The sequence below is a fragment of the Eleutherodactylus coqui genome, chromosome 2, assembly GCF_035609145.1.
Source record: "Eleutherodactylus coqui strain aEleCoq1 chromosome 2, aEleCoq1.hap1, whole genome shotgun sequence".
Classification (NCBI taxonomy): domain Eukaryota; kingdom Metazoa; phylum Chordata; class Amphibia; order Anura; family Eleutherodactylidae; genus Eleutherodactylus; species Eleutherodactylus coqui.
Window position 1 is genome coordinate 72,040,101 of NC_089838.1, and position 16,843 is coordinate 72,056,943.

At 41.0% G+C, this 16,843-nt stretch overlaps 1 protein-coding gene across 1 annotated transcript in view; it reads right to left on the bottom strand.

Moving 5' to 3' along the window:
* WWC1 (WW and C2 domain containing 1) overlaps window positions 1-16,843 on the bottom strand; it is a 133,745-nt gene that overhangs the window by 61,324 nt on the left and 55,578 nt on the right. The window contains exons 7-9 of the mRNA XM_066591115.1: window positions 11,359-11,505; window positions 8,773-8,846; window positions 5,697-5,939 (exon numbers count right to left, since the gene is read on the bottom strand). Of these exons, the coding sequence (XP_066447212.1) occupies window positions 5,697-5,939; window positions 8,773-8,846; window positions 11,359-11,505 (464 nt within the window). The remainder of the gene's footprint in view (window positions 1-5,696; window positions 5,940-8,772; window positions 8,847-11,358; window positions 11,506-16,843) is intronic.

The window sequence follows — 16,843 nt, forward strand, 5'->3', positions numbered from 1 at the left end:
TAAAAAAATTACATAAATAGAGCATGCTGCAATGGCAAAAGATGCCATTGACATGAAAAAAGGACATGTGAAAAAAAACACAAAAACACACTCTTTTAAATAAGAGAGAAGGCAGAAAGTTTAGTTGTTTTTTTTTTTACATAGTGTCATGGCTCACCAGCTGCAAATGAGGATCAAGTCTGAGGTGATGTCACAGTCAGTCAGCCCTGTACTACTACAGCATTTGTCCACATTCATTGCCATTTAGCATGTGTCCACGTAAGGTTTTTAATTAAAAAAACGGTCAAGAAACAATGTCAAACAGCAAGAATTTTTTGCTTTCTTGTTGTTTGACATTGTTTCTTGACCGGTTCTTTATTAAAAACCTTACGTGCAGACATGCTAAATGGCAATGTGGACACATGTTGTAGTAATACCAGTCAGCCCTGACTCACTTGAACCTCACGCTATTGCTTGCTCACTAGTAATTCAGCGCTGGATGCCAAAGGAGACACTTCTCTTCTGGTTTATGGACAGATTGGTTCGCTGTGAGATGGGCATCACAGCAAGCTAAATCCACCTTAGTTTGTGTATATTTATTTAGGCTCCTCCTTACAGAGGATGCCGGTTATACTCTTTGTCTGAAGGTGTTTCTGTTCCTCTCGACGGCTCCCAGTCCAAGCCTGCGTTTCCACCAAGATAAGTCTGCTGGTGATTCACTTATTAATCTGGGGTGTTTGAGCATCTTATTCCCTGTACTCTTGTGGTTTATTATACATTCAGTGTGATTTAACATTTGTCACTATTCCCTGTCACCATCTGGAGAAAGTCACTCCAGATTGTTAACGTGAGGTCGCCCTTATCAGGGTGAACGTTCCGCTTGTAGGTAAGGTCTTCTCGTATCAGAGAGTTTAGTGTTAGATTGCTCATCTTCCCCGTTTTGTGTTTCCTTTTTACATTTTTGTGTTATCCACGTTCATACAATGTGTATATATCTGTCCTCTTAGGATACAACAAATAAGTCTGGGTTGGATGGACGTAACACATAGGCGTTTGAGAATAAATAGTTAAATGTGTAAAACCAACATGATGGGGAATTCATTATAGTGAAACTATATTTAAATTATACAAAGAACAATTAATTACTTTGCCTGCTACTATCTCACAATGCTCATTTTAGAATTTAAAAAAATAGTCAAAATGTTAAGTGGACCCTAGTAATACAGGAACAGTCTTTCAGTTGTCATAATTATCAGCATTAGTTAAGGCATAGCTATTAAATCTTCTGACTAGTTTTTTGGATATGTTTTACACATTCAGCATAGCGTTGTGCAAAGAAGCATGGTATACCTGGGCTGAGGTTCTGGATTTACACCATGTGCCACGTATATACCTCTTTTGACTTAAAGGGGTATTCCGGGCACACAGTAACATTTTAAAATCTAATGTAGTCATCACAATAAGTCATTTTGTGATAGGATCACAATACCTGCTCTAGCTACTTTCTCTTTATTTTCTATGTCCCTTTATCCTCCACCTGAAAAAGATCTCTACTTCCTCTGACATCTTGTCCACATTTGCTAATTCCTCCCCTGTCCATAACCTCCAACTTTCTGTAAGCAGTGCATGCTAGGAGGACAGGAGGAAGCACTGTGCTGTATTGCTCATGTGCAGTTCTGGAAGTTCCTGTCTGCTTCAGCAGCTTTCTCTGGCACTCCGAGTGAGAGGGAGGTTGGTGCCAGTAAGTTGCAGGACCTGCAAACTGTGGGCGGAGCTACAGTGCTGGCCAGGAGACGAGCTCTATACATGCTGGAAGTTGTAGGTAACAAGTCTGTTGTTGTGTTCACTGCAGAAGTGATGTATGTAAACACAGCAGCAGATCAACGGCTGCATGGGACGAAGAAAGTGGTAGATAAAAGGTGCAGGTTGCCACTACTTAAATGTACCCCTTAGATTTCAGAATTTTCATTTTGCACCCAGAAAAGCCCTTTAACCCATCAGACACTTCCGCTGACATTCAGACTACACTGGTACCAGGTTGTACATTGCCATTTTTAATCTCTATGCCTCTCCCACGAGGTCTGGTAGACTTCAAGACTAAATAAATAGTTAGCCAGGTATTTACAGAACTGCTTCCTGACTTCTGGAAGTGGAAATGATAAACAATAGTAATAGATGTGCAGTTTATGTACAGGACATGACTTCCATAGATCGTATAGCATAAGTATCTACTTCCTTTCATCATGGACTCCACCAGGTACAACCACGTCTATATACAAAGACATTCTTGTCATTTCCATCATTGTCTCGTATTTTAAATTATGAATCCAGTAATGTGCCTGGATAGAATGCTTTCAAAACATTGCTGGAGAGGACAGAAAACAGAAGGCTTCTTCACTAGGAGTCGCTCTTGACAGTCAAATTATTAACTGGTTAATGAGAAGCTTGCTTTTCATTTCGGGGTTTGCTTCAGGATAAAAGGATAAATTCTGGAAATATCTTTTGTTTGTGATGGAATTGTATAGGATAAATGTACAATCCGTTTGGAAAGTCTTCACACCCTTCCACTTTTTTTTACATTTTGTTTGTTGTAGCCATGTGCAAATTAAAAAAAAAAAGGCTTCCCATTCATGCTGCACTCAATACTTCATAATGACAAAGAAAAACCTGAATGTTACAAATAGTTCTTCATTTTAAAAAAAATTACAAATAACATTTTGCTTGGACATAAGCATTCAGACCCCTTGGTATGACACTTGAAATCTAACTTTGGGGGCCTCCCCTTTATCTTGATCATCTTTAAGAAGTTTCCACACCTTAATTGGAGTCCACCTGGGGTAAATTCAGTTGATTGGCCATAATGCTAAAGGACACAGCCCTGTCTACATAAAGTCTCACAACTCACAATGCATATCAGAGCCAAAAGGAAGCCATGAGGAGGAAAGAACTGCCTGTAGAACTCAGAGACAGGATTGTGTGGAGGCACAGATCTGGAGAAGGATGCAAAAAGACTTTCTGCTGCACTGACAGTTCCCAAGAGCTCGGTGGTGTCCATAATTCTTAATTGGAAGAGGTTTGGAACAACCAGGACCCTTTCTAGAGCTGCCGACCCATCAAACTACGCAATTGGGGGAGAAGAACCTTGGTAAGAGAGGTGACCAAGGACATAATGGTCACTCTAGCAGAGCTCCAAAGATCCGGTGTGAGGATGGGAGAAACTTCCAGAAGGTCATCCACCACTGCAGTACTCCAGCACGCTAAGCTTTATGGCAGTGTGGCCAGAAAGAAGCCTCTCCTCAGTTAAAAGACATATGAAAGACCACCTGGAGTTTGTTAAGAAAGCACCTAAAGGACTCCCTGACTTTTAGAAACAAGATTCTCTGGTCTGATGAAACCAAGATTGAACTTTCTCAGTTCAATTCTAAGCATTGAAGGAACCAGGCGCTGCTCATTAGCTGCCCAATACCATCCCTACAGTGAAGCATGGAGGTGGCAGTATCTGGCTATAGGGGTGTTTTTTAAGGACTGGGACAGGGAAACTGGTCAGGGTTGATGGAAAGCTGAATGGAGTAAAGTACAGAGATTCTTAATGAAAACCTGATCCAGGGCGTATGGGACCTCGGACCGGGCAGAATGTTCACCTCCCAACAAAAACAAAAAATGTGAAACAGACTAAAGACTTTCCAAATGTATTATATCTGAATCCACCCAAACAGCATACTGTATGTATGGTAGAATCTCACTGCTTTGATATTTAGGTCCAGTTGGATACAAAGGTCTCATAAAATGTATAGACAGACATATGCAACCATTGTTATACAGTTGTAGACAATCTGTCTAACGATTGATGGACACAAAGGTCTTTAGCAATACTTTTCTAGCGTTTTTGCAGCTTCATAGATCTCTAAAACACATCTCCTAAAAGTTGTCTTGCATCGAGGCATGGTTACCACTAACCAATCATTCTTGAATAGAACAGGTTTGTCAGTAATCAGGCTTTGAATGCCTTTATTTAATGGGCAAAAGAACTGTGAAATTCACATTTGCATTTTCATCTTAATTGAAACTCTTTTTGCTAACTAGCTCTTAAAGGAGTCGTTGACACATGAATGGTACAACTGTTTGTATGCTATTAGTTTAGTTGGATTGTGTTTGTCTATAAACGTGACTAATGGCCCATTTACACACAAAAATTATCGCTCAAAATGCGTTCAAACAAATTTGAGCGATAATTGTTCAGTGTAAATGCGTAGAAAAAACCTCACTATTCATTCACGGTAGTTTATTGCTGATTTTCAGTCAACGAAAAAAGAATTGCTGTATCGCTGGCTTCTCGTTCAGTGCTCCATGTAGAAGAGCCAGAAGTTAGCGAGAACCCAAACAAGAAGTCTTTCAGTCTAAACGCCCTGCACACATGCCGACGTCCTTAGCGGTGACGTCAGTGCTCATGCAGTTGTTTAAACGACTGTTGGCCCGTGTATAAGGGCCATAATGGTCCATTTACACCAAATCATCATTTGAGCGAGCAAACAATTTTAGATTTCACTCGGGCAACCTGTTTATACAGCAGATACATTGTTGGCTCATTCAAATGTGAAATTGTTCAGTCATTCACGGCATAAGGCCTTATGTCCACGCGGGTCGGATTCCGTGCAGGAAATCCTGCACAGAATCCAGCCCTGCCTGCGACCAGTGAGCCCTGCGTACCTGTATTTTTCCGGCAGCGACATCCGAGCGGATCTCTCAACTTCCGGGTTCGCTGTACTGTGCATGGTTCTAACGTCTTGTCATCGGACATGCGCAGTACAGTTTTTGTTTTTTTTCATACCCCTGCTTTTCAATGGAAGCTGTCTGTGCAGGATCCGCACAAATATGGAGCATGCCGCGATTTGTTTTCCGGACCGCAAGATCCGCAAAAAAATCAGCATACTTTAATCCATTTGCAGACGCCCATGCTTCCCTATGGGCAGCTTGATTTGCGGATCACCCGTGTGGATTGCGCAAATCAAACCCGCCCGTGGACATTGGGCCTAAGTGACTAAGAATAAGTGAACGATCGGTATTTAAACCGAACAATTATTAAACGAGCCAACAATGATTTGTATGCCTGAGCCAAACGAACGATGACCAGAAAGCAAATGATTTATCGTTTGTTGTTCAATCGTTGGCTGCGTTTACACTGAATGATTATTGCTCATTTTCGCTTGTTCCAACAATTTTTTGAACAATTACCGTTCCGTATAAAAGGGCCTTTCAATAACAATCAGACTATATTTTCTTAGTAATGAATGCAGAAATACTGATAATTCCAAAGAGTTCATTTGGTTTTCCTTTGAACTGTATGAATGCAGACTAAAGGACTATTTTGAGCATGGCACTACATCATATTTTATACTACTTGAATACTAATGATAATTTTAACATTTTTTGTTCCTGAAGATACCTAAACTAATGAAATGACACGGTGTAATCAGAGACCCAAACCGGTAGATAGCTCTGCAACGGAAATGTCATAATTGATGGAAATGCTACGGACCTTATGTGTCAAAGCTATGCTGAAGATTGATTGGTCACCAACAGGAGAAAGGACTAGATCCAATTTCATTTTCCCAGTGCGTTTTATATAATGAAAGCTGAACTCTAATTGGCTTTTATGGGCCAACAAGTACAAATTGTCTCCCAGACAGTTTTGATACATGAAGGTTGCGTTCTCTTACCTCTCAGTAAGTGCTTTGCTCTGTGTGTCTCTTACAGCCTGTAAATCTTCTTCCAGTCGCTTCTTCTCCGACTCTAGTCTTTCTACGTCCGTCTGGCTCCACTTTCTTGGGCTAATAAATCGCATTTCCTTTAAGAGCTCCTCTTTCTCATTTATTAAGATAAGACGGTCACGTTCAGAGTCGAGGACTCCAGGCCAGGCTTCACTGTCCAGTTTGGCCAATTGTATCTTTATGTTGGATATCCTGTAATTAGACAGACACTTTTACTTAGAAGGCAATAAAAAGGGATATAGGGCCGTTTCATGTTACAGTATATCAGCTGAATAAAAGCAAGCACAGGCCTATCTTTCTTTTATAGTTTATGATCATAGACTTGATGGGAACTTTAAGGTTATTTATTTCAGAAGGGAACACTTGGCTTAGAATCGGTGAGATGCATTGTTCCCGCGAGTTATGCCGGCATGTGCTAAACTAAGTAATGCCTGGTTCTTGCACAGTGTACGGTACAGATGCAGCGAATGAGCACAATATGTTATGATACTTTTAGATTTAGAGTACAAGTCTTTGATCTTCCCAAGCTGTGATCTCCGGAATTACAGCTGTACAGAGGTGACTGGTGCCGTGTATTGCTTACAAATCTATCATCACATGGTGGCATAGTAATCCAGTGTATATACAAACTGTGAACGTTCATCTTTACTTTATCTGTAGCATATAAATTTGACAGTAATACATTGTAACAACATGCTTTATGGCAGGCTAAACTGATGTATACTCGAATACTCTAATACTCTAAAGCTGCACCAAACACCTCAAATAACCGATTGTTATTTCTCCGACATCTACCATAAACACGCAAATTTGGCTTTGTTGAGCGTTCAGTCAGATTTTCATAAACTGCTGCCAGACCCTCTATCAGAGGTTTAATGTTTGTGCGAACAAATGATTAAGAAATCCAACATACTTGATCCCTAACATGAAATCTGCCATAAGGGTAGATAGGAGGCCCCTATACACACAAGATGGTACATAGCGGTCAAGATGCAGACAGGTACATAAATGGAATATAACAATGGGCGTCCCCGTCACAGATTTTGCAGTGGGACTTAGAAACTTCCAATTTCTGCCCTGAATCACATTAGCATCTACAGGGGATGCACAAAGCCCATGACTGTTTGACATCTGTTGATAACTCTGGTCAACACATTTTCCAGCATTGGGGTATGTTTACACTGGGCCGAAAAGCTGCGGGATGTCCGGTGAAGGAAGCGCTGAGAGCCGAAGACTTCAGAGGTGAGCATCATTGTATCTTCTGAGATTAGCTGCGGCTACACAAATGGTGTGGATTTAACTTTTGGACGTGGAAAAGCTGCAGAATTTGCCGTAAATTTCCGCTGCGGACATTACACAGTATTTCCGCTCTATGTAAACATAACCTTAGACTACTATGGTGTATATAACAGATCTTCAGTGATGGTAAAAAAAATAGATTCGGAACAAGGACTAAGGACCCTTTTACACGGAATGAATATCATTCAAAAAATTGTTTAAATGAGCGAAAATGAATAATAAATCGTTCACAGTAAAAGCAGCCAACATTCAAATAATAAATAGGTTGCGTTTCATTTATCGTCCATTTTCTGCAGGCATAAAAATCATTGTTGGCTCGTTAGCTTGTCGTTAAGAATACTGATTGTTCAGTCCTTCTCACTCCCTTAGGCCACCTTCACACAGACGAGCCCGATTCTGCATGCAGGAGGCCCCTAGCGAATTCCCGCTGTGAGCCAGGCCGGCGACCCTGCATACCTGTGATTTCTGTATTGTGGATGACCATGGCGGCTCACCATTAGTCATGTGCAGTTAGTTTTTCTTTTTTACTGTTTGTATGACCCCAGACGTCGCTTAGCGATGACGCGGGTCTCCGCAGCCCATATGCAATTAACATTGCGTATAGTCCTCCGTTGACTCGTATCCATGAGTGTAATTGAAAAAACAATTTTACAATACCTTTCAATGCTTGCGATTTGCAGTGGATCCTCCACACGAACGCTGATCATGGATTCTTCAATAGGAATCCGGCTGTGTGAAGTTGGCCTTATTCAGCAAATGTGAACAACTAAACAATTTCTCGTTTAAGCGAGCCAACGATGTATCTGCTTGAGCAAACTCTGACATTGTTCACTTGTTCAAATGAGAAATTGGCAGGTCTAAACGCACCCCAAGATGACTTGAAGGTTTCCACAACTTCCACTGACTTTAACGAAACAGTGGCCAACTCTTCACTTTAGGCTGCTTTCAGAAGAGCATAGAAACGCAGCATAACTTATTTTTGTGTTTTTGACTCGGTATTATTATTCCTTTTTATCGGGTAAATAAGGATTACCATTTGCCTAATTGAAGATAAAATATATGGAGGCAAACACTGGTGGAACTATAGGGGGTGCGGTTGCACCCGGGCCCAGGAGCCTTAGGGGGCCCATAAGGCCTCTCTTCTCCATATAGGGAGCCCAGTACTATGAATAAAGCATTATAGTTGGGGGTCCTGTTAAAGGTTTTGCATTGGGGCCAGGAGCGCTGCGTTAAGGCATTAAGAGATGTTGGGGGGCTTCCAAGATAAACTTTTGCACCCGGGCCCATGAGCCTTTAGCTACGCCCCTGGAGGCAAATACTGATTAAATTCATCTGTAATGCCATCTGAAACACGGTTATAATACTGATCCATATTACAGATATGTTACATATGCTTGTCTTAAACCGGCCCAAATCTGTCTGCTCATTTTCAACATCGGTGAAGGTTCCAGTCTCCTACCCATTTCTGGATGGCCTGCCATAAGACTTGATTATATGGCAACTCCTTTAATGACAGACACGGGTGTTTAATTCAGTTATTTCTCATTCTCTTAACCTTAAAAAATTTATTTGCCTGTTGAGAGAGAAAAATATACAATCTCCCTGCATTCATACCTGCGGTAAAAAGTTCAACAACTTCCACGGCAGGAACAGAACCTGCAGATCTGTGCGCAGAAAACTATATGTGTCAACTAACAACATAAACAGCTGCAAAAACAGCAATTACCTTCTCTTTGCCTCTTCATATCGAAGCCGTAATCTGACCTTCTCCGCCAACTGGTTATTACTGATCACAGCGAGCTGGAGAAACAATAACATTATACAAGTGGATCGTGTTCTTTCTCTTGTGCTTATCAAGCTAAAGCAGATGATTAGGAAACATCTTTGTTCTCTCCTGCAATCATTTTATGCTAAAAAGCAGACACGTTTATAACATCTCATTCAGGAACACTGAAGGGAGGTAATCCACGGAAAGTGCTGAGGAATATCTTGATGCTACATGAATAGATCCCAAACAAACCATAAAACTAATTAATGCCACATATTACGGTCATACAATTTATTCTTCTACCTTCTCATCTGATGGTTCTATGTAGTGTTAAATTGCATCAATCTTCAATGCTCAACATTGTATTTAGAGCCAACCCTCTGAATTTGGGACGATATGTAACAACTGTGGGGGAAGTTAATTAAGGTTTTGCGCCACTATAGTGGCAAGTCATGACTGTAAAGTTGGAGCGGCAAATCAGGAAGGGCGGGATCGGCAAGTTACCATCAGATTTATGTCTGAAAATGGAGCAAATTGTAACGCAAACCTAGAAGTCATTTTCTAGCTTTAGAAAAAAAAAAAAAACTAGATACATCCGCCTCCTATTATCCCCTTAAGGACCAGGCTGTTTTGTACCTTAAAGTGGTTGTCCCGCGCCGAAATGGTTTTTTTTTTATTCAATAGGCCCCCCGTTCGGCGCGAGACAAACCCAATGCATGTGTTTAAAAAACAAAACGTTTAGTACTTACCCGAATCCCCGCGCTACGGCGACTTCTTCCTTACCTTAGTAAGATGGCCGCCGGGATCTTCACCCACGATGCACCGCGGGTCTTCTCCCATGGTGCACCGTGGGCTCTGTGCGGTCCATTGCCGATTCCAGCCTCCTGATTGGCTGGAATCGGCACACGTGACGGGGCGGAGCTACGAGGACCAGCTCTCCGGCACGAGCGGCCCCATTCACCAGGGAGAAGACCGGACTGCGCAAGCGCGTCTAATCGGGCGATTAGACGCTGAAATTAGACGGCACCATGGAGACGAGGACGCTAGCAACGGAACAGGTAAGTGAATAACTTCTGTATGGCTCATAATTAATGCACGATGTACATTACAAAGTGCATTAATATGGCCATACAGAAGTGTATAACCCACTTGCTGCCGCGGGACAACCCCTTTAAGGACCAGACACTTTAGGGATTTTACCCACGTGGTGGTTTTACTGCCTTATTTTGTTTCCTTTAGCTACCAAAATTATTTTTACTGTGTTTTTTTTTCCGTGACATATAGGGCAATTTTTAAAATATCTTTTTCACTGACTCTATTTCCGTTTTTTGGGGGGTAAGATGTTAAAAAAAAAAAAGATTTTTTTAAACATTTATAGTTATTTCTTTTAAATTAGTATATTTAAGCTAAAATAAAGTATGGGAACAGGTTCCTCTATTTGTTTCGGACGTTTTGATATATAATATGTATGGTTTTGGTTTACAGGGCACATATGGCGACGGTTTTGGTTGGCGTCAGATTTGTTTTATTTTCTTTCTAATGTATGTATTGTTGTTTTATTCTGTAATTTTGTTTTACTGATGTACGTAATTATGTTTTTTTTACTAACTATGTCCGCCATGACGTCATATAAGACCTCTGGGGGACATTCATTTTTTTTTTTTATTTGACACTTTCACACTGTAGCTGGGGCATCCATAGGGAGCCCCAGTTACAGGGAAAAGCAACCTCTGTAGTGACATTAGTCACTGGTAGAGCTGGCCAGGGTCTAGTATGACCCTCCATCTCTGCTGTAGCAGGGAACCCCGGCGGTCACATAACCCCCCGGGCTCCCGTAGTGAAAGTTACACTGTACTTTCACTTTCTAGTACACAGTGCTCATTGGACGCTGTGTACTCGGGGAAGGAAAGGCAGCAAGGTTTAAATACCCCTCCTGCCTTCTCCTCGGGTTATCAGCTGTCACTAACAGCTGATAACCTCGTCCTGCCTCTAATTGATTGCAGAGGGAGGATGCTTAAAGCACAGCCGTAATTTTACTATTGGCGGTGCTTTAAGCCCAGGACCAGGCACCGTAAATTTACGGCGCCTGGTCCTTAATGGGTTAAATTTAGTGCATTTCCCACTTGGTTCGGCTAAGCTTGCATGTTTATGGAAAAGTGAATAATCTGCTGCCAGAGGTGTCCTATCTGGCTCGGAAACTAAGGATCAGGCCTGCTGAAATTCAACATGTCTGATTCTTCTGTGCACGTACATATTCCATAGGATTGTCAGGTTTGACCAACTTTTAAAGTATCAAGCAGCGACATAAATCAGGAGTATTTAGCCAAACCCTGAAGTTTGTGAAAATGTCCAAATGTATTCCTGGTTCATTAGGAAAACTGCTCTGGATACTTTAGCTCCATCACTGATATCCTCTCTTCATGAAATAGTAAGTTCCATCATCTAGCACCGTGTGATGAAATATTACTAAATGGGCACTAAAACATCAGATATGTAAGGAAATGTTTGAACACTGGTAAAAAAAAAAACAAGAGTTTTACTTACATTTCCTGAAAGGTCCGTCTGGGAACTCACATTCTGATACTGTCTGCACAAGGAAAGACTTGAGCTATTCAAAGACGTCTCACTGGACCAAAGGTCTGACTGAGAGCCTTTATCAACGAGGAAGCCGTTTTTCAACCTGGCAAGACTCTGGAGACACAAAATACAATGCTTGTAACTGAGTATAATCTCTTCCAGAATACGACACATAAGGCGCAAAGTAAAACTGATGTAAGTTTATAGAGAAGTCTATTAAACACGACTCTACTTCTCAATGCTCTTCATATAAGCAAGGGGACTCCTATTAATACAGTCCGATATCTGACAAACTGTACATTGGGCTGATGGAGATCATGTGAGGCACCATGTTACTCCACAGAACAAGGACATGACTTCTTCCAGGCATGTGGTTGCATGTAATTTTCATATTCTGGACACTGGAGTTTTGTATTTAGTTTTTTTTTGCAGCAAAGAATGCCACATTCAGATGTTATAGCTGAGCAAACTTTTGAAAAGCTCAGTTTTGTCGGTTCGCTAAGTTTTAGGGAAAAAAAATTTATTATTTCAGACTGAACCTCACCAATTGGAAGAAGGTGGCCTGGTCTAATGACACAATTTCTTTTATAAGGAGGTAAGAGGAGGAAGGAAGAAAATAGGAGACGGAGGAAGAGGAAGAATGGTGGCTCAGTGGTTAGTACTTTTGACTTGCAGTTCTGGGGTCCAAAGTTCAAATTAGACCGAAAGCAACATTTTAAAAAAATTTTTTTTAGCAAAACTTGATTGAAAATAGGGTTTGACTGGTCTAGGTCACTCAATACTACTGTAGGTCAATAGGGAATTATGAAAAACACTAGAAACTTTTTTTTTGCAGCAGCAGCAGCATTATTTTTTCTCAATTGTGGCATTTTTTGGGGGGCATCATGGCATTTTTTTTTTTTATACAACATTGCAGCGTGTTCTGGGTCTGGTGTTTTTGCGGAAGAAGTTTTCCCAAATAATTCTCTAAAAGGAGATGAAAAAAGAATGCATAAAATGTGACCGTGTAAAGCGCAGGGATCCTTTAAAAAAATTCTCTGGCTTTTTCTGTTAGAATGTCTTATTCTATTTAAAGGTAAAATCCACTCAAAATGTTTCTCCTGACATAACAATTAGAGATGAGCGAACGTACTCGTTACGAGTACTTACGCACCCGAGCACCGCCATTTTCGAGTACAGCGGTACTCGCGCGTAAAGATTCGGGGGGCGCCGTGGCGGCACGGGGGGTAGCAGTGGGGAGTGGGGGGGAGAGGGAGAGAGAGAGGGCTCCCCCCTGTTCCCCGCTGCTACCCCCCGCACCGCCGCGCCTCTCCCCGCCCCCCCCCCGAATCTTTACGCCCCGAGTACTGAAGTACTCGAAAATGGCGGTACTCGGGTGCGTAAGTACTCATTACGAGTACGTTCGCTCATCTCTAATAACAATGTATCACTGAGGAGATTGTAAAAGACTAGAAAAGCTGATGGTGCCAATGCCGGAGGTATTCGCTGTCCCCAGAAGTAGAGTGGGGACCGAGCCGGAGCAGTGGAACAAATGAAGAAGCCTACTGGAAGAAGCCACACGTTTCCACCTTGAATAAATTGTACCAGGTCATGCAATATATACAGGTATAATAAATGATCAGATATTAAGTAGGGATCGCACACGCAGTTTCCCTCCTCCTTCCCTGTTTGCACTATAGACATTATTACAGCTGTGTTTCACCATTATACACATGCCAGCTGATGATTAATACTGTTTTGTATGCAGAACTCGCTCTAATCGGGATTACAGCAGGAAGGGCCGAGTGGGGATTATTTTCAACCAACCTTAAACATATACAATGTATTCTTATTTTAGATTTCTTGAACAGATCTCCTATGGGATGAAATACCACCAAGTATCTAGAAGTCCACCAGTTACCACTGATTAGTCTAGTGGCATAGCACTGTTTGATATACATGATTATACCATGTGGTGGTCACAAAGTGAAAGATAAAAATACATTTATATATATTTTTTTGTTTTGTTTTGTATATTTGTCTATATATATACCCTTATTACATGTACCTCTACTGATATGGAATAAATGACCACTCCTAACATTTTGAAACGACTTCTAATCTGCAAACCTGGATTGGTGGAGCCTGGTGTCCCCCATGTAAAGTAAGTCCTTCTTTCTACTGCACCTTAAGCACTTTGTAGCGCATGGTTTTTTTTTCCCTCTCACTTTGTGACTACTACATTTTCTGTGACCGAGGTCGTCTGACGGATATTTCCATTGCCGCTCTCCCTGCTATACAACATCTGATGGGACTACATGCCTATGGTGACTACTTAAAGCCAACTTGGACCATAGGTGTGGAGCCCTGTCATTAGACGGGCCCCACACTAGACGAGTCCAATCACCAGTGGCTGAACAGTGTCACACACAGTGTGTAGGGACACACCCTATTCATAAACGGGATTGAAATATTTGGTTGTCAACTTATTTTTACATTTCCAGGCGGAATAACAGGGGAACCGCATAATGCAGGGTTCTAAGATACTCCAGCAATATTTGTTCATATTTATACAGGTATTTACTAAAACAGGCATGTCACGCAGGCTGACCGGTCCTCCGGCACGCACAGACAGAAAAGTAATACATCATTGCACCATTCTGTAAAAAAAAATTTATTACGTTTTTTGGCTGGAATTGGGAAAAAAAACAACTTTGCCATGGTTTCCTAGGTGCCGTTCTTAACAGATTCACAGTCTGGTAAAAATTAAATGTTAACAACATTCTACAATTACAGTAACATCAAGTTTATTAAGCCTTTTTATATTTTACAAGTTTTGCACAATAAGAAACACCTTTAAAAGAATCCCTTTTTGTCCCCACAATCTGAGAACTAGATTTTCTTTGAAAGCTTTATGATGGCTTATTTTTTATGGAACAAGTTGTAGTTTTTATTGGTATCATTTTGGAGTATGCAAGTCAGAACTACTCCTTTTAGTTCAGCCACCCTCTCCGGAAGAAAAGCAATTAACTTAGAAAAAAACAAAAAAAGTTATTTTCTTCCTATTTTTTTTATCTTGTTATAGTATTACAGCTGCAGTTATGCCAATTGTGTATAGGGTTTTTTTTCCTACATTTTTACTTATTGATTTATTTAATAAATATTTTATAAAAGTTGTAGTACTTTGGATTTTTGAAAAAAAAAATTTAATTTATTTTTTGTCTCACTATGGGACAAGATCATGTAATAACTTGTATAATACACTGAAATATTATATTTCAGTGCATTATGCTTGCAAATTTTACACTGCCAGTCAGCCTATTAGGCTCTTATACGTGGCAGACCTAGAAGCCTTCATTAGTCCGTCAGTTGCTATCTAAACTCATTAGCACCCACAACTGTGTCACTGGAGTTCAGATGAGGTGACAGAGGGGGCCACCTCCCGCCATCTAACCACTTAGATGCCAAGTCTCCATAGACTTCTCCATAAATCAGATTAAATGGCTACAGTTCTCACAGATACCAGCCGTTGTAGCAGAGACCCATCTTTATGTTAGAAGGCTGATGGAGCCATGTGGTTAAACGATTATTCCCATCTCATAAGGCATGCCGCTATAAGAAGCCATCAAATGCTCAGTTATATCACCAAGTAAAGCCTATCAAATGAATTTAGAGGTTAACAAAAATAGGAATCCAAAACTCTCCAATTAAACATAATCCCCCAAGTTAATATCAAATCCGAGATTAGTCCAAACCTGTCCCCGCAGACTAATTAGTGCTTCTCACTACCTGCCAGCTGACCTGAAATCCTCTGTGGGTGTGTAGATGATGCCTAGGGTGTGGGTATAGTTTCTATGGCATCACACGGCCCTGAGCAAGCAAAGTATGCCTGATACGGTTTGAAATGCCCACTAGGATGACTCTCTACCTGCAGACACTGAATCATATGTATCAGAGGAAGTAGAAAATGACACAATTATGTAACATAGTAGAACACTGTGGAGAAACCGGACGGCTTTCTGACAAGCATGTACAGTAACTGACAGTGCAATACTGCTTGTTCTTGTGAGTAGATAATAATAGACTATGTGAGAGGCAGATTAAGACGTACGTCTTTACGGGAACCTAGGGTAATCTAAAAGGAGAGAATGGTCACCAGAACTGGACACTTTTAGCTATTTCAGGTGATGGTTGAAAAAGTAACACAAACTATTGTTCAGAATGCCGATGCAGACTATGATCAGGCAAAGAAGCAGTTCGTCCTGTTAGAAGATTTTGACCAACCATGGCTGAGATTGCAAGTGTATACCATGAGGGGCCAAATCTGGTTGATCATATACCATGAGGGCCAAATCCGGTCGATCATATACCATAATATCCAAGGAGGCAGTTTATTTAACCCCCCCCCCCAAAGAACAGACTCCCTTTTTATGCACACTGTTGCAGGTAGGATCGTGCACATGAACGATCCCACAGTCAATCAACATCCTAAATGTATGGACGGCTTTAGACCGATTCAACAGAACTGCAAGAACTTCAGGAGTTGGGGCCGTAATACAAGGTTTGGCAACTTATCAGATTCTGCCATTTTTTTCCAAGGATGGGATGGAAGAAACAGGAGTGATCAAATTGTTTAATTGTCTGTAATGAGCAAAACTGACTCTTTATTAGAAAAGCATTTTTTACATTTTTCTTTTAGAAACCACTATATGTCAGCAAGGTGGGGAAAGTAAAGTCTCAGTGTTTTGTATGAGGTTGTTACACACAGCAAATCCAAAGACAGTCTGCAGGGTTTTTTAAAAAAACGCTGCAGATCCCAAAACTGTAGCAAGTCTATTTATGCTGCGGAAAAACAAGGCTTAAATACCGCAGCAGATCCACAATTAAAAACACAACCAAATCCACAGCATTTAGGTTCAGATTTGGCCACTGTGGATTTCCTGTGGAATGGCTACAGGTCTTCTGTTGTGGAAGGCAGAATGCACCTTTACAAGTGCCAAAATACATATGCGGTCAAACTATTTCTGCATCAAAGAACCCTCTAGAAAAAAAAAATAGTGAAAAACTCCATAATGATGGAATTCCCCGATGTGAATCCAGTCTATGTGCTTTCTATTTTCTGCATCACTTAAGCTTCTGAGGTTGTTTATAAAAAGCTTTTATTGTTCAGAATTGGAGAAGTGGAGAAGTTGTCAACACAAGCATAACACTAAGTCAATATCACGTGCGCAAAATAACTCTTCAACGCATACCTGTTTGTTAAACTGCTTGTTTCCCATGGGATGAATACATCATTATTTCCAACAAGTTTTTATATAGCCAAGAGAAGTAGGAGACCCCATCAATAGTAAATTACCCCCCATGTAATCGTCTTGTAGAGGAGGCTACATGGCGGCACTGGGAGACTCTGTGGCTCTACAGGTATGTGCTGCCTTATGAGGCTCTATACAGTGCTGAATTACAGGGGTCAGGA